Here is a 26,596-nt window from a genome sequence, read left to right on the forward strand (position 1 = left end):
GCAATCAACAGCAGCTGTGAGGAAAAGGCTGTATAGAAACGATGGAATCATGTGAGCAAGCATCAAACTGCTAGACCACGCATACTAGTGATAGCCATGTTTTGCTGAGGAAAAATGAATACAGAGTGATAAAGGATGAATATATTCAATTTCATAGCTTGCTACAAGTGTAGCTTTTAGAGAAGAAAAGAGACATTAACTAAATTTCAAGGGCCTTGACCGAGAAGCAGCTGTCATTTTGAGAAGCAAAATAAATCATGGTTGACTGCATAATCTGCATAATTTTGACTCACTATATATATCACTGCATAATGTTGACTCACTATATATATCACTGCATAATATTGACTCAGCTGAATCTCATCAAGTTAGTGTTTTTAAGCATTTTGCATTTATTCCCAAAGAATAACTCAAGGCAGTAACAACTTAAACAATACATAAACTTATATGCAGCTATTACCTTAAACTATTTTTTAAATGTTCAGATCTTCAGTCGTCAAAGCTTGGTAAATAGTGGTCACAGACCATTTCAGGCCATTTCAAGTCTTATTTTGACATAACAAATGATTTATCATATGGACCAATCACAGCCGAATATAACCAGTCATATCCAATCATATTGCATGTGACTCATGTGACTTTCCCCCATTCATTCTGAATTACCCCCCACCAAACTCACGGCATGCTTTAGGGGGTCTGTTAAAACTCAATGGGCTCAGAGGAGGCAAGAGAGGTGCGGACTCCAGCTTAACTTTACCTGCTGGTGTTGCTGTTGGACAATGTTTCTTTGGAAAAATTAGTGATTTATACACTTCTTATTGATATATTTTATAATATTGCCGTTGTTTTATTTTTGTTCTACAAATTTTATTCTCATCAAATATTTTAAGGAGGCACTGACTCCCTTGCCCCTGTTATATCTATGCTCATGCTCAAGAAGGCTGCATTTATTACATCAAAAATACAGGAAAAAACAGTTATATTGCGAAATAATAAATCACTGTTTTTTAATTTTAGAATTTTTTTATGGCAAAGCTGAATTTTCAGTAGCCATTACTCCAGTTTTCAATGTCACATGATCCTTCAGAAATCATTCTAATATTTTTATTTGGTGCTCAAGAAACTTTTCTTATTATTAGCAATGTTAAAAATGGCTGTGTTGCTTAATATTTTTTTGTGGAAACATGACTATTTTTATCTAGGATTCTTTCATGCTAATTTAAAAGAACAGCATTTATTTGACTATTTGTGACAATATAAAATCTAAGCAAAAGTATTATTTCTCTAACAAGCATTTAAACATTATAGTGTGTAATAAATGTATTGTTTAAAAACTAATTGTTAAACTGAGTACAGTACGTTCACAGTTAATGTGATGAACTATACGGTTACTCTGACAATGGTGTAAACTTGAGGAGAACTAAAAACACATTTTCAGAGCAAAAACAGCAAGAAAGCTATTTCTGAGAAAAGCTCTTGAGTCATATTTATTTATTTTTTTTAAAATCTAATGCGATGCCATTAATTTTTAAGTGTTCAAATATTTTTGGTGCCACTGTACATCACTTACCTGTATGCATGTCTAATGTTACCTTGGCAGTCGAGTGTCTGAATACTTAAAGCAGCAGCTGTAAACCATCACTTCAATTTGAAAGTAATAAATAAATCCCATTTTTAAATTCATCATTTCTAAATGAACATAATGAACTAGAAATGAGGTTAACGTAGGCACCCCCACTGAGACACTTCAGTCTTTCCTGACTGTGCCCATGTCTGAATCATGTTATTGTCTGCATACAGTAATTGGCAGAACTGGCAGAAACACACACATGCACGCTGTAATTATGGTAATGTTCTTGCCAGTTCTTCTGACATTTGCCTTCTTTGCCAAAGTGCTTTTCATCTTGCAGTGGTGAATAACAGAAAAGAGAAAAGTTTAGGCAAAGTTAGACGATTTCTCCCTCCTCAGGGAAAATTGCCTCAGTCTTTGAACTGTTTCCCAGGCTGTCGCTTGGTTCTCACGCCGTGTTTATTAAGAGCCTGACAGTTTCTCACATCGCTTTTACTCACCCCAATGGCTGTGAGAATGGGGACCTGGTAGATCCATTTGATGTTTCCTGCACTCAGCTCCCAGCATCTGCACAGATAAAGACAGATCGAATGATAAATTAACCGGCACACATGGATTATGATTCAGGGGATATTTAAAAGGCACAGAGCGAGACAGTGGCAGAGAGGCAGATAAGTTTCCAGTCCCAGAGGCAGTGCTATCCCAGTAATGATATACTGTACTTCACAGTGCATACTGTATAGATCAAAAGGACCTAGTTTAGTCTCTCTCTCTCCTTGAAGTCACTGACCCACTCCTTCACGTTATAAAACATTGCTTTATAAAATGGTGCTTAATAAAACTCATTTCCATTTGTTTACCATCAATTTGTTTCGGCATTCATAATCCCATTACAAATGTTTACTATGATGTGCAGCTGAATGGATAATCTGCCATGCAGAGGATATAGTCCATAAATAGGATATACTGTAAGTATTCAGAGGGAAGCTGAATGCATGCAGTCTGGAGAAAAACTAAAGAGTCATAATGAACATTTGTTATTAATTACCTCAGAATCATGAATTGAATTGTATTTATCCTTTTTAAGAAACTTTAGTACCACAGATGATTAAGGGTACTGCAGGCAACTGGGCAGTGTATCATGTGATAGTCCACTCTACTTTCACATAAAGGAACAAAGGAAGGAGTGCTGTTGTTTCTTTCACATGAAATCTGACAAGGACGCATTAAAATTAGACTGAGTCATTACTTTTTACATAACAATAGTAAATAAAACAAGCTTCACAGCAGAAAGACATCAACAGGGACACAATGGAGAACCGTAGCTACCTAAAGAAGCAGTGCCACCTAAAACCAAAAATAACAGGAAAAAAATCTGAATATTCTGACCAGATGGGTATAAATCTGAAAAAACAACAACATATGAATATGCAGAGGCAATATGTCACGAAAGGCAGTATGTTACAGTGATTTACAGTGGATAAAGGTTGTACTTTGACACAATGCAAAACTTAGTGCTTTCATAAAATGGTAGAAAGATGAACAAATGCCAAATAAATGTACTAATAATCCTTTTTCTTCGTCTTCTTATTATACGAAGTATTTTAGTTCATATATCTCATAACTGTTGCTGTTTACAGTTGCCAAGCAACACGGCAACGTGCCATGTTAATATGGAATTCAAACTGCAGCCAAAGCCAGATTGTAGATCAATTTAGTGACTTTGAATGAGACTCCTCCAATCAGATTTCTGATTTGACTCCAGGTCTTCGTAGAATATTAAAGATTTGCAATTCTTTTTATATTATTTGTTGACTATACTGCAAAGTTGATTTTGCAATGATTTAACACTTTTAATTGAATATTAAGTTTCCCAAAGATTGCATTAATAGACCTGCTTCACTTGCATCATGATTTTTTTTTAACAATAGAGTGCAAACACTGAGATGTCTAAAAATATATATAATATTTTTAGAGGTTTAATTCATTTCTCACTGTTTCAATGCGCTAGTTCAAAACATTAATTTTCTACAGTCTCTGTAGAGATCTTTTATTAAAAAATATGTTTAGGTAGTATTTCAGAACAATTGCTGCACACACATATTGAGATGAATGTCAAACACCCAGACACCATTTATATTTACTCATTTGGCAGCCAGTGTGAGTTATGATGCATTCATAGGTTGTATCATTATGTGCATTTCCTGGGAATCAATCTCATGACCTCGGCACTGATAGTGCTACCAGAATGCAAATCAGAACTGCTTGATGATACATGTAATCTTCTTCACATTTGCTTTTCAGAGTGTTATATCTCATGGTCTTGTAGAAAGCCATTAACCCACTATCACTCACTACTCACAAATGTCAGGAGACCGACAGCTCACTTTTTGCCTTCTCTAAATGAACGTTTCATTTGCTTTTACTCAAGAGGAATAAAAGGTCAACTAGATGTCAAAGTAAAGCTATTTTTATCTTTAATAACAAGGATGTTAATTAAAAATAAATTTAAACTTTCAACATTCATTTCAAATTAGTCAATTACTTTATTATTCTTGTTTTGTGTTTTCTGACACAATTTTGATTTACTGTATGTTAGTTTAGATTAGATTTATATTGCTGAAAAATACAATATTTTTACTTCAAAAAATAACTATGATACATAAATTGCATATGACAAAAAGAAACAGAATTTTAAGTATTTTCATAGCTCAGATTCAATTATAGATTATTCAACAGTTAGTTTCGGTTACTCATTTGTTCAAGCAGTAATCCATGAAAAATAGTTTCAACAGAAGCCAAGAAACACACACAGTGTAAAGAAACACACACTGGGGTTTTACGCTCACTGGCGAGAGAAACCCTGCTCAAAATGAGGGGAAAAAATCGACACTTTATTGCTTCGGAATAAAAACTACAAAAAGAAAAAGATCAACCCTGTTCTTCAGAACTCTTGCGTAAGTTCAAAATTTGCACACAAATCACACTAAACAGAAAATATAAAATACACATATAATAAATACAATTCAGAGTGTCCATTTACTCTAAGTGCAAACAGCTTGCCTTGATGGCAGAGGATATTTACACTAACTCCACCCACCAACGTGAGATTGGGATAGTCAACATTACAAAAAACGATTGCTAAACAACAGCTCCAGTGGTGTAGATGCTAAAGTGCATGCTGTAGTCTATTTGATGCGATCGATCCAAATTTGCATCCACCTTTTGCCAAAAAAAAATTTTCTGCCTTTTTACATGCCAATATCACATCGGAAAGGCATTTATTTTCAATAAAAATGGAGGAAATTATCAAAAGGCTGAAAATAAAGTATCGGGTAGGGTTAGGGTAGATGCAGGGAGGGCTTTATTGTGGCGACAAGGTGGAATCCATTTAATAATTTTAATTAAAATTATAATTTACACTCAATATGTTATTATTGCGTACTGTTTTATATTGAACTATATGTACTCCTTCATAAATATATACATGCATGTGTTTGTATTTATATATACATAATAAATATACACAGTACACACACATATATTATGTAAACAAAAACTTTTATTTTGGATGCGATTAATCGCGATTAATCATTTGACAGCACTAATGCACTACAATACTGAGGTGCAGATAACTGCCACTATTTGCAATAAATAGTATAAATAGCAGAAAATCCTGTTTTTTTTTTTAACATAGTGTAAACAGAATCTATAGCTATTGCACTTTATATCAAATAGAATCCGTTGCTATTTGCACTTAGTGTAAATAGCATCTATCACTAAGAAAATATGCTATTTTCACTTAGTGTAAATAGCATCTAATTTCTATTTACACAATGTAAATAACATCTATTGCTATTTGCACTTAGTGTAAATAGCATCTATCGTTATTTACACTTTGCAAATAGCCGCTGCAATGTTATTTTCCCCAAGTGGCCCAAGTCATCTCAACCAGTCGTAATTTTTTTTTACATAACCGCTTTTTTTCCCTTCCTTCTCAACCTTGAAATTAATTGAGGGTGTTTTATTTATTTATTTATTTTGCTGCTGCTGTGATTTAAAAAGCACTTTGCCGTGCTTAATATCTACTTTACTCATTTCTTGTTTTCAGATGGGTCTTGTTAATAGTCTTGTAAACAGCTTTTATTATTGTCTTATTATTAATGTCATAAGTTCTCCTTGTGCTATTTAGGGATAATAGTATTAATTGTTTCCCTAATTTCTGAAAAGATCTGTTCTGAAACGCATTACAAAATCTCAAATAATTTGTGATATTTCCTAATATTGCAAAAGATTAACTGATGTAATGTTACACCTGTACGTGACCCTCTTAAAACTTATTATGCAATGTGACTTAGTTTAAGATACACTGAAGATCAAGTCAAAGATACAATTTGTGATCAGTTAAAATAGGCCACCTTAACAACACTAGTAAAAAAAAAAAAAAAGACTACAGCTAAAACAAAACCTTGTGTTGATAAAGTATGTTCCCCTTGAGAAGCAGCAAGTTGTTGCTTGAAGACATTTGCTTTTATACCATCACTAACAGTCTGTAAGCTGCAAGAATACACAAGAATTGTGCTCTCGAGGGAGTAAGACACTGACATTCAGAGAGTGTTTGAAAATAAAACAGGGAAAGATAATGCCTCAGGCATGGTCCTACATCAATGTGAGTTGAAAACACCACTTCATTAAAATGATCTGGTGATAAACAGCTTGAACACTGCAGTGGCGTTTTAACATTAGAACACAACCATTTACAGATCCAAGACAAACACTAACTCATCTAATTAGTTTCTAACTAATACTAGCTCTGCGTTGCCACATCATCAATGAGAACTAACACTTGAACTATACAAACTAAACATATAAAAAATATAAAAAACAAAACAATACCGTGACCATTTTAACACACTTATTATTTGCCTTGTTCAGTGTTAGTAGACTAGCTTTGTGCCCACTTTTTATTTACTTTTCCTTTCAGTAAAAAAATTAAATGTTCTTTGAGGCATTAAAATGTTGAATCTCCTTTGTAACCAGGGCAGTTTGTTTGAAATAGTGATATATATAATCGCAGTATATATACACACACATACATACATTTAAATATCAAAATGCTAAAAAATAGACAATGTATTTCAGCTTTATCGCCAAGATATTATGTATTTTTACACGTAATATCTTTCACAAACGCTATACCATACAAGCCCCTATATTAATTTCTACAAAGATGATTAGGACATGAGGTCAAGTATGTGAGGATGAACACATGAAATCACCTTGCATCTGCCAGCGTTGCCCTCACAACTGCCCAAGCTGCAACAAAAACAGCGGGAACACCTGAAATGAAACAAAGAAGGTAAAAGGTATATTTCAATGAACTGTATTTCACTGAACCGTAAGTGAAAATTATGTTAAAGCTAGTGGTAATTTTATCAATCTATTATCAACACAATCAATATCGAATATACATCTAAAGAGCCTAAACTGAATTTGTAAAGTAAATGGAGAACTAAAACTAATATTTTGTGGACTATCCTAACAAGAATGCAATGCTATTTTAGTTTACTAACTTAGTATGCATTCAGTAAACCACAATACATGGCATGAATAAAAACTAACATCTTGTAAATGGATGTTAAAATGTCTTAGGACATTTTAAGGAGGCATTGAAGCATGACTGAACCTTCAACGTCTCCCCAGGGGTTCAAGAGCACCTGCGGAGATTTGCACTCAGATGGATATCCTGTGGAGTAATCTCAATAAAAAAATACTGCTTGTTTAATTATTGCCAATGGAGTGTTTTTAATTCCAAACACTGGATAGGAAGAGAAACTGTTCTGTCTGGTACATCGGAACTTGATTGAATATTTCAGTTCTGGCAGAATGTCAAAATTATTATTATTAAATTTGTATTAATTATTTTACTTTCAATAGTTGCCTTTAATTCACAATCAGCCTTTGAAATTGAAAGAGCTAAAAACTCATTTTTGATTCTGATCATGGTTTTCATATGCCCTTCATTACAGAAATCAAGTTCAAATCTTTTGCTGAGAGGAATACTGTAGTCAGGAATACAGGAATAATGTATCATGTATGTAATATATCATTTTGAAAGATTTTTTTATTAAAAAATAAATTTAAATTAAACTATTAATTCACAATAATATATAGTATAATAATACAGAGTAAATAAGAAATAAAAAACTTAATTTAATCTTTAATAGTTTATTTTTTTCTGCACAATAATTACTCAATTCAAGGCAAGGCAAATTTATTCATACACAGTGGTAATTCAAAGTGCTTTACATAAAAGGAAGTAAAATAGTCATTAAAATAAGAATAATCACAACAATAAAAACAAGGAATTGAAAAAATAATAATATTCTCAAGCTTTGTTCAAACTCTTCCTCACTAAGTGAAAAAACCTTCCAAAACACCTAACTATTCCACTACTTCACCCCCTACTTACTTTGACCATCATATACCAAACAAAAATATAACTCAGAGGTCCTACTTTCAACTGATTAACCAACAAACTTGTCTTTCTTTGCCCACATTCTCTTTACCATCACAGCACTTACTTTATCCTTCTGTTTAAACTTTTAAAATGATATAAAAATTGATTTAAAATGAATTTAAAACAGTTAAGAATAGAAAATGATTATACATAAAATATAGTGCAATCAGTTTGGACGTAGCACAGCGATCATTCCCTTAAAATTGATAGACAAAGACTAGACAGAATATCTCAACATGACTGAATCATGATGTTCTAAACTAAAGTTAAGACCAAAAGAGTAACCTTATTCCCACAGACATTGGGATGCTGAAATGCAAACCATAATAATACTAAAATTTGACTTTTAAGTATTTCTCTGGTTTTGGAAAACCCATAATGATGGTATTATTCAACAAATTTTAATATTAATTAGTGCTGTCAAATGATTAATCGCATCCAAAATAAAAGTTTTTGTTTGCATAATATATGTGTGTGTTCTGTGTATATTTATTATGTATATATAAATACACACACATACAGTATATATTTGGAAAACATTTACATGTCTATATTTATATTCATATAATTTATATTATAAATAAATACATTTAATATATAAAAATAGAATATTTATCTGAAATATATATACAGGTGCATCTCAATAAATTAGAATGTCGTGGACAAGTTCATTTATTTCAGTAATTCAACTCAAATTGTGAAACTCGTGTATTAAATAAATTCAATGCACACAGACTGAAGTAGTTTAAGTCTTCGGTTCTTTTAATTGTGATGATTTTGGTTCACATTTAACAAAACCCGACCAATTCACTCAACAAATTAGAATACTTCATAAGACCAATAAAAAAAAAACATTTTTAGTGAATTGCTGGCCTTCTGGAAAGTATGTTCATTTATTGTATACGTACTCAACACTTGGTAGGGGCTCCTTTTGCTTTAATTACTGCCTCAATTCAGCGTGGCATGGAGGTGATCAGTTTGTGGCACTGCTGAGGTGGTATGGAAGCCCAGGTTTCTTTGACAGTGGCCTTCAGCTCATCTGCATTTTTTGGTCTCTTGTTTCTCATTTTCCTCTTGACAATACCCCATAGATTCTCTACAGGGTTCAGGTCTGGTGAGTTTGCTGGCCAGTCAAGCACACCAACACCATGGTCATTTAACCAACTTTTGGTGCTTTTGGCAGTGTGGGCAGGTGTCAAATCCTGCTGGAAAATGAAATCAGCATCTTCAAAAAGCTGGTCAGCAGAAGGAAGCATGAAGTGCTCCGAAATTTCTTGGTAAACGGGTGCAGTGACTTTAGTTTTCAAAAAACACAATGGACCAACACCAGCAGATGACATTGCACCCCAAATCATCACAGACTGTGGAAACTTAAGACTGGACTTCAAGGAACTTGGGCTATGAGCTTCTCCACCCTTCCTCCAGACTCTAGGACCTTGGTTTCCAAATGAAATACAAAACTTGCTCTCATCTGAAAAGAGAACTTTGGACCACTGGGCAACAGTCCAGTTCTTCTCCTTAGCCCAGGTAAGACGCCTCTGACGTTGTCCGTGGTTCAGGAGTGGCTTAACAAGAGGAATACAACAACTGTAGCCAAATTCCTTGACACGTCTGTGTGTGGTGGCTCTTGATGCCTTGACCCCAGCCTCAGTCCATTCCTTGTGAAGTTCACCCAAATTCTTGAATCGATTTTGCTTGACAATTCTCATAAGGCTGCGGTTCTCTCGGTTGGTTGTGCATCTTTTTCTTCCACACTTTTTCCTTCTACTCAACTTTCTGTTAACATGCTTGGATACAGCACTCTGTGAACAGCCAGCTTCTTTGGTAATGAATGTTTGTGGCTTACCCTCCTTGTGAAGGGTGTCAATGATTGTCTTCTGGACAACTGTCAGATCAGCAGTCTTCCCCATGATTGTGTAGCCTAGTGAACCAAACTGAGAGACCATTTTTGAAGGCTCAGGAAACCTTTGCAGGTGTTTTGAGTTGATTAGCTGATTGGCATGTCACCATATTCTAATTTGTTGAGATTGGTGGGTTTTTGTTAAATGTGAGCCAAAATCATCACAATTAAAAGAACCAAAGACTTAAACTACTTCAGTCTGCGTGCATTGAATTTATTTAATACACGAGTTTCACAATTTGAGTTGAATTACTGAAATAAATGAACTTTTCCACGACATTCTAATTTATTGAGATGCACCTGTACATGCATGTGTGTGTATTTATATATACACAGTACACATACATATATTATGTTAACAAAACCTTTTATTTTGGATGTGATTAATCGCTTGACAGCACTAATATTAATTAATTTTTATCATGCATATTTAATCTTGAGTGGCTCAGCCACTAAATGAAAAATGCTGCTTCCTGTTGATGAGATGCATGGTATAACCTCAGAAAAACCAAGAACACATCATGCATATCATGAAGCAAAACTGCCTGGATCTGAGGGTGAGCGTGTCAATCGAGGGTGCCCTCCTCTCAGACAGCAGTTCCCATGGCGATGATGGGGTAACTGTGGGAGTGTGGGATTATCTCGCTGAAATAATGTGTGCCCTGACTCATACTACATTCTCTTCATGATACCACTGAAGGAATGGAGCTCATTTCATGTCCTTCAACAGGAACACATGCTGTTTTGGATCTGCTAGCATGAAAATCTTCTTGTCATTAAGACATTTTCCAGTAATTTGGGAAATAGGTGAGAAGTCAGTCTGTGTAGGAATATCCCACTGTCACTGAATTTGTACTTTCATCTATTGAATCAATTCTTAAAGGTACAGTCCACCGAAAATGAAAATGTAATTATATTTTTTTACTCCTGTTGTTTCAATGCTTTTCTTTTCTTCTTAAGATAAAATATTTTCAAGAATATTTATGCAGTTCTTTAAAAAAAAATCCCCAGAGGGTCTCACGCTCTAAAAAGGCAAATAAAAGTAGCATAAAAGTACTTCATACAACTTATGCAATATACACCAAGTGTTCTGAAGACATATGCTGATTTTACAGTTAGAATTGTAAAGATGCATCAAAATTGCATATATTCAGCAGCATACAATATATTTGTAATATTAATTTGATCAATAATAAAAATTTACATTTTTAAATCCAAATAAATGGACATTCCTTATTCCAAATTCAATTGTGATACAGCAGATGTAAACATCTTTTGTCTATTTTTTGGTCAGCATTCAATTAGATAGTGCAAAAAAAGCCTTGCTAATTAATTTATGTTATTAGCATATTTTGGGGAAAAAAGACAATAATCCAAATTGTTTAAATAAATAATCCAAATGAACTGAATCCGATCAAATTATAACCAAACTTCACATTTAGGATGCATTGTACAACCATTTAATATTTTTTTGTAAATAAAAGAAAGATTATTAGAGTATATTTTACAAGAAAATACTTTCTCAGCCTGCCTTTCTACCTAAAAAAAAAAAAAAAAAAACATTCAATGTGTTAATTGCCATTTCTTTGTAATTATTTTTTAAATTTCCAATTTCTGAGTGAAAATTGTTTTACCAAATCATACACGTTTGGAAAACATGAATGCGGGTAAGACAGATGTGTCCTCATTTTGCTGAACTCTTTAAAAAATTCTGAGACCAAAATTTTCCTTTGCCACAATGGTTACTGCATCACACAGCATGGCTTAGTTTCCTTCTCTTAGCAATAGCTCTATCAAATAAATATGAACCCTTTATGTAACGCACCCTCATTGTGCCTTATTATAGGCACTGAAAAGTATTGTTAAGGAAATCAAATTCACAACATGAATCACTCATCCTCTGAACACGAATGATTTCGCCTCATTATGACTATAGTAACCTAATCAACGTGACATTATTGTGTACTACTTTCACAGACTTAACCCGTTGGTCATTAATAAGCCATGCCAAACACATTCACGAGAATGTAGTGAGCAGCCGCTCCTAGAACAGGGAATCTGCATATCAAAGGTGCTTCTATCTCTGCCCTTCCAGTAGGAACACATCAAACAGGAATGACAAATAAATAAAGAACACTTCAACTTGAAACCACTTGTAAAGGAAGCAACCTCTCAAAACAAACTGCAGTGAGCTTTCGTTGAGCTGTTTCTCAGTGTGGGAGCAGAGATAAGGGTATGAATACCACTTGCTATAAATAATAGTTGATTGGTCTCCATGTAGACATTTCTCAAAGGTATACATAAGATATAGATTCAAAGGCAGCCATCTCTGAGGTGGGATCTGTATGTTCAGCAAAATAAATAAAGCACTGCATCCCTATAAATAAACAATACCTTAACGGCTGCAGAATATACATGGGATGATCACCAATATTCCCGCTGAATTAACTTAACTGCTGCTTTGACCAACACAATGAACTCCATGCAGAGAATAGTTAAGACAGTTGTTCTGTCTTTGTAATAGGATTAGACACTGTTCAAGCAAGAAAGGTGATGAGAAATGGAATGAGACCTTGTTAATATTTAGTTCACAAACATCCTTGTAAGTATTGCGTCACTGTCAAGGTTTAGCTGGCTGAAAAATTGGATATTCAATATCCAGAGCTCATTTAACCTCTCTGTCAATTTAGTAAATTGTGTTTTTGGTGTGGTGTGTATTATTGTGTATTACAATGTGATTCCATTTGACAACAAGCTATATAAGAGTACACATGGAGGGAAATATATTTAATATCAACTCTGTTCAGTAAGAATATAAAGATTGGGATCAAAAATATATTTTTTAATGAAAAAGAAATTAATAGTTCTCAGCATGGACACATTAACAAGCTCAAAAGTGACAGTAAAGACATTTATAATGTTGCAAAAGATTTCAAATAAATGCTGTTCTTTGTTTTTAATTACCAAAGAATCCTGTATTATGGTTTCCACAAAAAGTGTAATCAGTTTTCAACAGTAATTATATAGTATCACTGTCAAAGTTTATCTGGCTAAAATATGGGATATTCCAGCCCGATCTCACGGCAATACGTACATATTTTACGAGGTGGCTAATTCGTATGAATTCGTGCTACCTCACTTGTTGCACAATTCATATGAATTTGTACGAATGACCTACATCTAACCCCGCCCCTAAACCTACCCATCACTGGGGTCTAGACAAATCGTACAAAATCATATGAGTGAGGACGAATGAATTCGAACGAATTAGCCACCTCGTAAAATACGTAGAAATTGGTCGTGAGATAGCGTTGGATATTCAGGGCTCATTAAACCTCCCATTAAAACCCCCCCCCAAAAAACTCTCAATTGATCATTTGCTTAATTTTTTTATCTTTTTCAGCATAGGAATGTATAATGAGTAACATAATTTATGACAATTAGTAGACTTACAATACATCTATCACCTAAATGCATAAGGATATTTGAGGCTAAACACTTCAATATAAATATTTTTAAAAAGATAAAAGTATGACAAATAATTATAATAAAATCTAAAAAAAAGATGCTGGGACTGGTCACAATGTATTTTTTAGTTATATTTTCACCCCTTTTAATCTACTTTTTGCATTCACTAGTTTATTCAGAATGCTCGTGCAGTATGACATGAATTTTTATTAGCACTCAAGACAATACAAGATCATGAAAACTGCATCTGCAGTAATTACAATACAATTTAATTTTTACATTGAGCTTAGCATGTCACACTCCAGAACTTACAATATAGTTTCCAACAGTTAAACTCCTATATACTACATTATTATCCACAAAAAAATAACTTAAAGTAGAGCTTTAAGTTACTATTTTATTATTAAGACATCTTTTTTTTATATTATGTGGAGGCATCAGAATGCAGAACAGACAGAACAAACTCTTAATTTTGCCAAACAGATAAAACTTACTTTATAATGAAGTACTGCATTTTTTTGTCAGATAACACATTTATCACATTAATACAATTAGTATTCGCTACACTGATTACAAATTTAGCTATTATAAACAAACTGCTGAAACACTGTAAAAGCTTGTTTATCAAAGTTCCACAAAGGAAGATCGTTTGATCCTACGTATTTATAAAGCCTCTCATTTATTTTTAAGCTTCACATAATACAATGTTTTCTCAAGCCACAGGTTAAAGAAAATGGCAGTGTAAACATTGCATGGCACGCATTTGGCTCAATATCTCTGCAAGCTTCTTTTGCTTGGAGTTACTTTCTCCTAGCAGCAGGGAGAGAAGAACTCCACCACTTAATCCACAAATTGAGGATATAGAGAAAGGAACACTATGTAATACAAAAAAAAAAAGGCAATACTGGACTGAACTGAACTCTCGGTCCAGTATTTGTCAAGTACAGATCATGATTCATATGGTCAATTAGAGTGACTCTTTTGTTTTTGTAGCTATTCTATGTACTTCCTCCCTGTGGTTTCCTTCCTCTCGATTCATCTCTTCTCAGTATACACCTCTGTTTGTTCCAGGGTCCTCATTGTTGGCTTGCTATGGGTTTTCACAGTCAATTCAGTAAATTGTGTTCCTTATGTGGTGTGTATTACTGTGTATTACAATGTGATTCCATTTGTCAACATGTTATAGATAAGATGTGGAGGGAAATACTGTATATTTAATATAAAAACAATTTTTATAATACACCATAAATATAATACTTTATCATTCTAAAATTTGGGTTCAGTTTTTTTTTTCTTCAAAAGAAATTAGCAAGGGCACACTGAACTCGTCAAAAGTGAGAGTAAAGTCATTTAAAAGATTTCATATAAATATATAGTTCAGTCATGGAACTATAGATGGCGCAGGCTGGTGGGTTTTTAACGTAACTGATGATATTCAGAGAGTTAAACGACTTGGCACAAGCTGATTGGTTCATGCTGCATATGCAGCCAATGAGTTTACTGTCGTGTATTTATATGGCTGGCTAGCATTCACTTGAGATTCTTGCAGCGCGCTTTCAGAGTTTCTCTGAAACCCTCCACCTTCCCCAGCTCCACCTGTATAGATCTGCTACGGGTTATTTTGCATGCTATTTGTGCAGCAGCAGTACGTCTTATATACTCGTGGCACCGTATCGCCATATGCATTGGCAGTAGCAAGTTCCTGTACTTGCTTTCAGCAGCAGCAAACTACAACTCGGCAATAACCAACAGCAGAAGCAATTCAGCAGCAGCAGCAACAGTGTAGCAGATCTATTCCGCCAAGACCAAATACATTAACATTGTCATATCCATCACCATGCTAAAATCTTCAGAGAGTTGTCATGATTGAAATGCTGTTCTTGAAATTTGTATGCACAAAGGAATCCAGAAAAAAAGCATTCCAACTGTTTTCAACATGTGCTAGTGTATGTTTGATACAGTATCTCTCTCAGTCACATGCACACAATAGTCACTATATAATAGCAGCCAGCCAGGCAGTCAAAAATGAAAATATGAATGGAAAAATGATTGGCCTTGTTCTTTGAGGAGAGTACAATTACATGTCATGCAGCTATCCATGAACAAAACCAGATACCTGGCAGAAAGAAAAAAAAAAACACCAGCAGCAGCATTTCATTTCTCAAGAATTGTTACAAACCCAACAGAAGCGGGAATATTCACAAATTGCCTCTTTCAGAAAAATCACTACCATGATATACTCACCCCACCCGATCAAAGTGAAGCCCCACAGGTACTTAGAGTCAGACAAGAAGGCCATGAAGATGAGACTGTGCAGGTATAAGCCTTCCACCAGGATCCAGTAGTAGTTTGTAGCCAGGAAATAGATGAACAGCAAGACAGTCACTTTACAACCCATCTAAAAATGAAGAGTGGAGAAGAAAAAGTCAACACTCATATCACAGCATGGCAGTTTTGATTAAACAGTAAAACACATAGTGGCTGGGGAGCAATACTTTAGCTGTGACAAACATATTTCCTATTCTCAGTTGGAGCCCAACAAGGTAAACAATCTTCTATTGAGATGCCTCAGTTCAGACTGACAGAAGACAGAAGAGCAAAACAAACCAATATGAACCGTCACCTTCAACTCCGCTCTGTTATATTCTACAAAAGTGCCCACGTCATAAATGCTCTTTTAGAATAATTAGCTCACTATCTTCTTTTAAAATTACACATTGTCAGTGTAAAATGACAGAAGCAGTCTTTAGGACAGTAGAAGTGTGACTAAATGACAACCTTTCACTACAGTCAGCTGAGTGGCTGTATGCTATAGTAGGAGAGCTGCACTTTAATTAAGCTATTAGCGCACTACCATGACAGATGTGTGTGGTTAATGGCCATAAAGCATTTCCAAACCAATGAACTGAATTAAAAGAGATTTCACATCCCACATCAAAACATTATGAAAGCTTACTTATGATGGTTATTTCTCTCTTTAATATCAGGCACATTTATCAGGTTGTTTTACTCTGACAATATCTTGGAATCAAAGCATAAAGGGATGTATACAGTAGATCCCCCACACACTCTTGGTATTCTCTCATGAATTCATGAAGCCTGGGATCTTTTTCAAGGAGTACTGAAAGACTTCCTATGTATGCCGGGTACTCTGAATTAGGTGGATGATGTGTTAATAATGATAAATCTGGGGTGCTTTTTGATTAAAATCAAAAGAACACATTTGATTTATTTGTATACATCCTATATGAATTAACTGATCATATGAAGATTTGGCTAGATAATCAAATTGTTCTGAAAATTCAACGTCTTTTGATTTTGCTAAAGGACGTAATGTGTTTCTAAAGTGCCGAATGGAAACTCTTGGCATGTAATAAATTGTTTTTGTTTGTGGGTTTTGTATAAAGTGAAGTATTTAAATGTCCTATTTTGGCAAGAAATTAATGTAAAAAAACTGACCACACTGAACTAAAAAAGCAAATTTAGATTTTACTGTATAAATAATTCAAATAGTTACCAAACATTTGTGGACTAAAGGTATTAAAAGAACAACAGCCAGTCGTAACAGATCAAAGCTACACAAAATATTCTTGTTGCTGTATTATCTTTTAAAAAATAAATTTTTATATGGAAACTTTTGGCATGAAATAAATTATTTTGGTTTGTGAGTTTGATATGAAGAATTTGAGTGTTCTGTTATGCCAAAAAAAAAGTAATGTCAAAAAAATGCACTGCGCTAAACTAAAAAAAATTACATTTTTATTGTACCGTATTAAGAATTCAAACTAAATTAACTAAATTAAACTAAATGCATGGATCTGCCAAAACGTATGTGTCTGTGCCTATAGGATTGTTTTGCCCCTATGAAAAAAATCAGATTCTGTAGGGACAATGAGTCAAGTTTAGTTTGAGTTGAATTTATATACACTATCATTCAAAAGTTTGGGGTCAGTTAGTTTTTAAAAAAAAAAGAAATGAATGCTTCTATTCAGTGAGGATGCATTAAATTGATTAAAAGTTACAGTATAGAAATGTCTAATGCTAAAAAAGGCTTATATTTCAAATAAATACTGTTCCTTTAAACTTTATATTTATTAGAATCCTGAAAAAAAAAAAAAAAAATATATGGTCAACTGCTGTCAGGATTGGTCCTTTCCCACCCTCCACTGTTGTTAACCCCACCTGGCATAACATACTTACTGGAAGTGGAGCAGAGGAGAAAACAAATCAAAAAAGAGAAGTGTTTGATTCATCTTTAATTCTGTGCCAAAATATGTGTGTACTAAATCTCTTTTGAGTGTGCTCATCTAATTTCAACTGTCTGTTAGATTGAACCCATTAAAGAGGTCATGAACTGCCTTCGTTTTTTATTTTGTACTGTTCTCTGAGGTCTACTTATTGTCAAGATTATGGACCTGTCTGTGTTGTGTTTTGCTCCCCAGGTGTTCCTTGACCCAGTTTCTCCCCAGTCTGGTTGTTTATTTGATTCCAGGTGTGTCTCGTTTTTCCCTGATTATCCTGTCTTTAAAAGCCCCAGTCCTTTCAGTTAGTGTTTGTCAGTCCTTGAATGTCTTCCTTGCCCATGCTCTGTGTTTCCCTGTTGCCTATTAAAGACTCCTTGTCTCCGCGTTCCTGGTTTCCTTGACTCCCTGGTATTGTGACACTTATAATGTTATCAAGATTTTTACATTAAAAAAAAAACATAATTCAGAAGTAATAAGTATTTACTGTCCAGATGGCAAATCGTAGACTCGGAAGTAAACACCCAATGCTATGACTGGCTAATAGTTGTGTAAGTTTGACAGTGTGCATTCATCGTAGATGGACGCTGCTGTGATTTAAGTCAAAAACGGAAAAATAACTCAATAAATATCAAACGATCTGTAAAAGAGACAAAGCAATAGTGACCACGTAATGAAAACAGTTACTTGTGTTGCAACGTTACTTTCGGATCAAATATAGTCGGCACAGCATTGTCTTTTAGTTTCAATCTTTTTGAAAATCCCGCATAGAATTGTGCCTTGTTTGTAAACGAATCCGCAGTAAACATTAGTTGTTGCGTTGCCTGACATTTCAGCCATTCATCATCAAACTAAAATGTAGTCAACCAAACATAAAAGTTAATTTTAAAAGGTCCACTGTAAAATCAGCATGCAGCACCCAAACAAACGCACATGTGAAGGATTTTACACAGATATTAGAACATGAGTGAAGTATAAAGCCTTGTTTAGGCTACATAATGACTAATAGTTAAGCAACCAAATGTTACAAATATGGCAAAATTGGAAACATTTGGATTCTTGTGGTATGAGACAGGCTCGTGAGCCCAATGCCGTTTCAGTTTTGCTTGACATCTGTATGCTGTTTATAATGAATGCCACCATAGCCTAATTTGTGTTTTATTTTATATAGTTTAATAAATAATTTTATAACTACTTATTTTTCGTTCTTGTTCTGTTCTGAATACCGTTAAATTTAAATATTTGTTGTAGAGTGAGGGAAATAGGCTATAATTTTTATATTTATCAGTATTTTAATATACATATAAATTACATAAATGAATGTAGCCTAATTGTTTGCAATTACAAGGTTAACGGGTGTTTTTGGAGTAATATCAATTTCTCTTCCATGAGATTACTTCCTCTTTTTGGCCGGCTTTCGTTTCTCCATGTCGTAAAAGGCTTCTAAACTTGTTTTTTTTTTAGGTTTAGATCTGTTAATTCTTGCTGTTGAACACTCTAACAGCGCAATATTTTTTAGTTCTATAAGCCACATTTTGTCAGCCGGGAATGTGGGTTCATACCAAATTTTAAAAATGACCTTCTTGGCTGCAGTTAGTGCGGTGTGAAGCATTCAACGTTGGTAAATGTTCAAATTAAGAACTGGGGTGTTTTTAAGGGCGTGATATTCAAGTGACGATTGTTTTCTGCTGCCACATTTATCAACATACGATCATTTGTACGATGAGATTGGTGGCATACGAATGTTTCATGAATCACACGTGAACTCTGTCGTAAGTTGATTTGTGCGCACGGATCTGCGCTCAATTCTACATTAGATTGATAAATGAGGCCCAGTGTCTTGCTGTCTTTAGAGCCATCTTTATAGTTTGGTTTCTGTGTAGACCTGCGCGGTCACCTCTCGTAAACACTACATGTGCGAATCGGTGGGCGGGCCTAAACCAGCAGTGATGTCGAAGCAGGCGTTTATCTTCTTCTGCGGAAGCGGTGCTTATCCACACTATTACATCATAAGAGTAGATCATTCCAAAAGCTGTCGTTTTGGCAGACTGGCTTCGGTATAAACTGTTTTTAGACTAGTGACAAAGTTTTGAGTTCTGAAATTTACAGAATGTTTTTATAGTAGAATGACCTCTTATATGCCAAAAGATCACAGGAATTTTGGCTTCACAGTTCATGACTCCTTTAAAATCAGCCATTCTGTCTACACCAGATGTTTCAACATCAATGAATGAGTCAATGAAAGTAACTGCTGCCCTGTTCTATTACTGACGGACAAATGCATTTGCAACAGTACTTCTGTTTCATGAAGGATGCAGACAATGAGGTGCAGCTTTAATTTAACAGAGCTGAGTGGTCACTCAAACCAACTTACTCCCTGATAATCTGTTAATTTCGATTCGAACGTGACCGAAAGTGGTGATGTACAAGTGGGTGAGTTGTTTACATAGTAATTAGTCCATCCATTACCAAGCCTGACCCATACAGGCTGATTTGTGGAACAGCTATAGACATGACAGGTGAGTGTTAACGGATAGACAGCGTAATCAGTCAATCACAGAAGCACTGCCTACTCTCGTGACTTTTTGCCAATTTTGTGCTTAGAAATCTGCACAACACAAAATCACTCAAGCAAATGATCAATAAAATAACAGATCCAACCTTGTCTGCGCTGTGAGCAAGTTTCATGGACATTAGGAAACTTCACTGGATTTTGAGTCTTTAACCTCCCTGTCTTCTTAACCATTATATCTCAGCCAGGATATCTGTCCATCCAAAGGTTATTGTATGTATGTATATATATATATATATATATATATATATATATATATATATATATATATATATATATACACACATTATCTCACAGAAGTGAGAACAGCCCTCACATTTTTGTAAATATTTTATTATGTCTTTTCATGTGACAACACTGAATAAATGACACTTTGCTACAGTGTAAAGTAGTGAGTGTACAGCTTGTATAACAGTGTAAATTTGCTGTCCCCTCAAAATAACTCAACACACAGCCATTAATGTCTAAACCGGTGGCCTCAAAAGTGAGTACACCCCTAAGTGAAAATGTCCAAATTGGGCAATAGCCCCTCACTGCAGAACAAAAGATCCAGGGGGTGTGGTTGGATCCACATCCAGGGGGTGGAGATTGGTAGGTTTAGGGGTGGAGATGGGTAGGTTTAGGGATGGAGATGGGTGGGTTTAGGGATCAGGGGGTGGAGATGGGTAGGTTTAGATAAACGTAAGGTGGGAGGAGTTGGATCTAGATCCAACCACGCCCCCTGGATCTTGTGTTCTGCAGTGAGGACCATCTCAAATTGGGCCCAATTAGCCATTTTCTCTCCCCGGTGTCATGTGACTCGTTAGTGTTACAAGGTCTCAGGTGTGAATGGGGAGCAGGTGTGTTAAATTTGGTGTTATCACTCTCACTCTCTCATACTGGTCACTGGAAGTTCAACATGGTGCCTCATGGCAAAGAATTCTCTGAGGATCTGAAAAAAAGAATTGTTGCTCTACATAAAGATGGCATAGGCTATAAGAAGATTGCCAAGACCCTGAAACTGAGCTGCAGCACAGTGGCCAAGACCATACAGCGGTTTAACAGGACAGGTTCCACTCAGAACAGGCCTCGCCATGGTTGACCAAAGAAGTTGAGTGCACATGCTCAGCGGCATATCCAGAGGTTGTGTTTGGGAAATAGAAGTATGAGTGCTGCCAGCATTGCTGCAGAGGTTTAAGTGGTGGGGGGTCAGCCTGTCAGTGTTCAAACCATACGCCGCACACTGCATCAAATTGGTCTGCATGGCTGTCTTCCCAGAAGGAAGCCTCTTCTAAAGATGATGCACAAGAAAGCCCGCAAACAGTTTGCTGAAGACAAGCAGACTAAGGACATGGATTACTGGAACCATGCCCTTTGGTCTGATGAGACCAAGATAAACGTATTTGGTTCAGATGGTGTCGAGCGTGTGTGGCGGCAGCCAGGTAAGGAGTACAAAGACAAGCTTGTCTTGCCTACAGTCAAGCATGATGGTGGGACTGTCATGGTCTGGGGCTGCATGAGTGCTGCCGGCACTGGGGAGCTACAGTTCACTGAGGGAACCATGAATGCCAACATGGGGCATCCTCAAACGGAAGGTGGAGGAGCGCAAGGTCTCTAACATCCACCAGCTCTGTGATGTAATCATGGAGGAGTGGAAGAGGACTCCAGTGGCAACCTGTGAAGCTCTGGTGAACTCCATGCCCAAGAGGGTTAAGGCAATGCTGGAAATTAATGGTGGCCACACAAAATATTGACACTTTGGGCCCAATTTGGACATTTTCAGTTAGGGGTGTACTCACTTTTGTGGCCAGCGGTTTAGACATTAATGGCTGTGTGTTGAGTTATTTTGAGGGGACAGCAAATTTACACTGTTATACAAGCTGTACACTCACTACTTTACATTGTGGCAAAGTCTCATTTCTTCAGTGTTGTCACATGAAAACATATAATAAAATATTTTCAAAAATGTGAGGGGTGTACTCACTTCTGTGAGATACTGTATATATGATGGCTGTGTACTGGTCCAAAAGTGTCAAAAGAACACACCACTATGACATTCCAATCCCTACATATGGATTGGTCCCTTCATTGTAAGTCTATGGGATTTCCGAACTTGTTTTGTCACTAGCAGGTGATAATCGTTAGTCTGATCACGTAGAAAGTTAACAGCACACCTCTCCTCAACAAGCTGTGGTATCATAGAGCACAAATGCTGCAGGATGCGTTCCCCACTATAGTTTAATGCATAGGATTAGGAGTTTCTTGAAATCCTTAATACCAAGTATGATCAATAATAGTGATGTCTGCTACAGCAACGACTGATCGAACCTTTAGAAGTGTCTTTTTAGCTCAGCTTTCACTCCACACTTTAACTGTGGATACAGGAATATAAATATGATTGTTGGGTAAGAATGGCCAGTAAGTTTTAAGAAATGAGTACAGAAAATAGCTATTTTAAATTGAAATAGTTCCCAATATTACTGTTTTACTGTATTTTTGACCAAATAAATGGTCCACACTTATATTTCATTATGTGCAGTAATTACTCTGCAGTAAAGCCATTCAAGCCAGTTCAATTTTTGCAGATGATTATTTGTTTAATGTATGCGCTAATTATGAGTGAAAAATCACGTCATCATTGTTTTAAACAGTGCCACTTTGTGGAATAAAGGTGAATTGCACTTATTGATTATGCAGACACGTAATTATTGTTGTTTAATATTTAATCTTTCCTGCTGTTACGGAGCAGTCCGGCGACATGACAAAGAACGTTGATCCTGATTTGTCCTCTTGCGTGCATTCGAAGTGCCGATTGGCGGATTCACAGATAGAACTTTATAGAACCAAGTTAGAGTTCGACTTTGTAGACAGAACCTTTTTGTTTTCCATATAAAAAGTCCTAAAATGTACAAAACTTTAAAAAGTTCATCACATAATGTAAATAAACCATCAAATAATGTAAATAAGTTGTTACAGAATAAGAATATGTGAATAACTCAATTTTGACAAAAATGTCAGATAGAACCTTATAATTCCAAGGGGACGATATATTATATGAGATGTAAAGGTAATAAGTAATAACAGTTTTGAATTTTTTTGCTCAGATGTTTCTTTCATAGCTCCTGTTTACATTCAGTTTCAGATGGTTCCCAAAAAATACAAATAGACATAAATCCTGTTGACATACAAGAGTATCAAACTATAAAACTATGTACACTAGCTCATATAATTTAGACTTTAATGGTATTTGCTTGAGTTAGGTTTGAAATTTGAAAAAAAGTATATATTGAAACCGACGACTTTTGATAGCAGACTGACATCTTTGCAAATCAGAGCATAATTTGTGACACTGTTGAGATTTCCTCAAAAACTCTAAAGGAGATGTGTGATTACTGGAGTCTACAGTATTTGTCAGGAGAAAAAATGACAAGCAACATAAAAGTCTGTTTTCTGATTCTGTTCTTTTTCTTTTTCCACACAACTAGAGCCCTGCACGGGCCTCAAATTTAGGCCCTAGCCCGGCCCTGGCCCGAGTCCGACCCGAGCCTGTCTTTCCCCCCTTTTTTGTAATGGCAAAGTGATTATATTTTGTTTCGTTTTCGTTCCTTTAGAAAAACGTTTAGAGCATTTTTTGTTCATTACATAAGTTTTTTCTTTCTTAAAGTAATGACCAAGCAGCCAGCAGCAGACCGGCAGGCTGATCATAGCTTATGTTTGATGAATTTAGCCTTCTCAAATCATCACGACTTGCCTAAAATAAAATCTATAGATACACTGAAACAGTTCAAGCATATAACAATGTTTAAACATTAAACCTAGATAAATGTGCACTGCATCCAATAGTTTGTGCGGAGAGTGGAAGCTAAAGCGCAGGACATGAAGGCACCAGCACAATCACTTGCATTTTTTTCAATGGAAACAACTTAAAATAAATTTGCTCATAAAGGTAAGAGTAATACATCATTCGGAACTGTAAAGGGTCTACTTTTATTTGTGTGCACTCACAATATCAACAAAACGTCATGCTTTTATAAAATAAAGAAAACGATGCGCTTTCTGCTGTCTCGTCTTGAACAGGAGCGTTTCACAAAAATGAACCGAAAGTCAGCGAATACATGCATCACACACATGATAAATATATCTATAGAAAGCTTTAAATTACTACTTAACTAAATAAATCAAATCGAAAACAAAAACTCTTTCATTATATTAATAATCCGTGAAGATGCACTTCTCTCTAAAGGCGCATCTAATGAGGAGATGGCGAATCAGGATCATCATCTTCATCTTTGCGAAACTGACACAGAAAACACTAGTTTATTAGTAAATAATTCAAATATCTCTTTACTATTTCCCCCAGACACATTCATGGTAATTACTTTTGCTGGGGCTTTACAGCAAGCTTTATTGCATGTATTTGAATGTAGAACTCTTCAGCTGCGCTGACGGCACTCCCTGATGCTGCTGCAGGACATTAAACCCGTCGAGCCGCTCTCAGTCGCGGCAGCACGGTCTCGTGTTGTTTCCACTAGCGTAGGGCTGTCACAATATTAGATTTTTCATATCACGGTTATTGTGGCCATAAGAATCCATGATATCGATATATTGCGATATCTATAGAAGATAGGGTTATCAGTCAAAATATTTTTTACTTTGTTTATTGAGTTTTTCTTTTTCACCCAACGAACATAAAGATACTGATAAACACAGGGTACAAGACTCTGGCTTTCTCTGTCTTCTTTGGAGCTCCTATGAAATAACACGAGAGAAAATACTGTCAAGTTCAACAGTATGATGAATAAATATTAATAATAAACATGTACTAAACATACTTAGACTCGTAGCATTCATCATGTTACAGTGTACACTCATATTACTTTTATTGTTTTATATAGAGCATGAAAACATCATCGCGCCGTAAGAAATTTAAATACAATGAATTGCCTATCATATTCAAAATGTTTTACACGATTTCAAACACTGTAGTCAGGAATTAGGAAAAATCAGGAAAAACCCAACTATGATTTTGTAGTCATATAGTCTAGTATGTATGATTTTATAGTAGCCTATGATATGATTATGTAGCCACAGACTCAAGCATGCTTTGTACAATAAAACTATGTACTTTGTACTATAAAAAATTATATTTTATATCTGAGAAACTAATTATTAATTGTTTAGCACGCTATTAAAATATATTTGTGAAGTATTAATAATAAACATGGTCTAAACATTCTTAGATGCGTAGCATTCATCGTGTTGTCATTTGGGAAAAACCCAACTAACTGTTAGTAAATCTGTTCAAGTTTATGTCACAATAAAATGGTAACAAATGCAAAAAAGAAACATTACTTACTCATCAGATTAATCTCCTCTACTGGATGAAATCGTGTTCTTCTTTCGACGGAAATCCTGCCTTTACCAGCGCGTCTTCTTCCAAAAACAAACAGTAGCTGCGCGATGAGGATCTCCGTTCTTTGTTTGTGTTGGGCGTTTGCATGCGCGCATGTCCCACGTGGCTATTTACATATGAACGGCGCAAGCCACGTGGGGGCGGGATTTCATTAGAGATAATGAGTCAGACGGGACAGACTGAACATCGTGTTGGTTTCATACGGATTACATCATCACAGAATGTTTGTTTTCGATATGACTTGCTTCATTTCAAAGTAGACACTTCAAGCTTTCTATAGATATAACTCCCATGTCTGCGTGCTGAGTATTTGCTGAGTTACAGTTCATTTTAGTGACGCGTTTCTAAAAACAGTTTGCGGAGACGGAGAAGACAGAGAGCGCACCCTGTTTGTTTTCTTATTTTTCCAAAAGCACAAAGTTGTGTTGTTATTGTGAGTGTACACAAAAAAAAGTAGACACTTAACAATTTCGATTGATGTATAACACTTATTTGTGTGACCAAAATCAATATTTTAATAGTATTTTTAGTGTCTTTTGCACTGATCTTAAAACAACCTATCTGGTATCGCCGGCAATACCGTCGACCCCAGAGAGTTAATGGTAACACTTTACAATAAGATGTCATTTGTTAACATTAGTTAATGTATTAACTAACATAAACGAACAATGAACAACACACTACACAATTTATTCATCTTCGTTAATAAAAATACAGTCGTTCATTGTTCATGTTAGTTCACAGTGCATTAATGTTTACAAAAACAACTTTTAATAATGCATTAGTAAATGCTGAAATTAACAAGAACTAAGATTAATAAAAGTATTGTTCATTCTTCTTTTATGTTAACTAATGTAATTAACTAATGTACCTTATTGTAAAGTGTTGCCATATTAACATCTAAACTGATACTTTAACCTGTTAACTTGTATA

At 35.2% G+C, this 26,596-nt stretch overlaps 1 protein-coding gene across 1 annotated transcript in view; it reads right to left on the bottom strand.

Annotated features, from left to right (window-relative positions):
* Window positions 1-26,596, bottom strand: part of pth2ra (parathyroid hormone 2 receptor a) — a 92,523-nt gene that overhangs the window by 15,515 nt on the left and 50,412 nt on the right. The window contains exons 10-12 of the mRNA XM_058786011.1: window positions 15,703-15,856; window positions 6,850-6,910; window positions 2,071-2,137 (exon numbers count right to left, since the gene is read on the bottom strand). Coding sequence (XP_058641994.1) covers window positions 2,071-2,137; window positions 6,850-6,910; window positions 15,703-15,856 — 282 coding nt within the window. The remainder of the gene's footprint in view (window positions 1-2,070; window positions 2,138-6,849; window positions 6,911-15,702; window positions 15,857-26,596) is intronic.

This window comes from Onychostoma macrolepis, chromosome 09, assembly GCF_012432095.1.
Source record: "Onychostoma macrolepis isolate SWU-2019 chromosome 09, ASM1243209v1, whole genome shotgun sequence".
Lineage (NCBI taxonomy): Eukaryota > Metazoa > Chordata > Actinopteri > Cypriniformes > Cyprinidae > Onychostoma > Onychostoma macrolepis.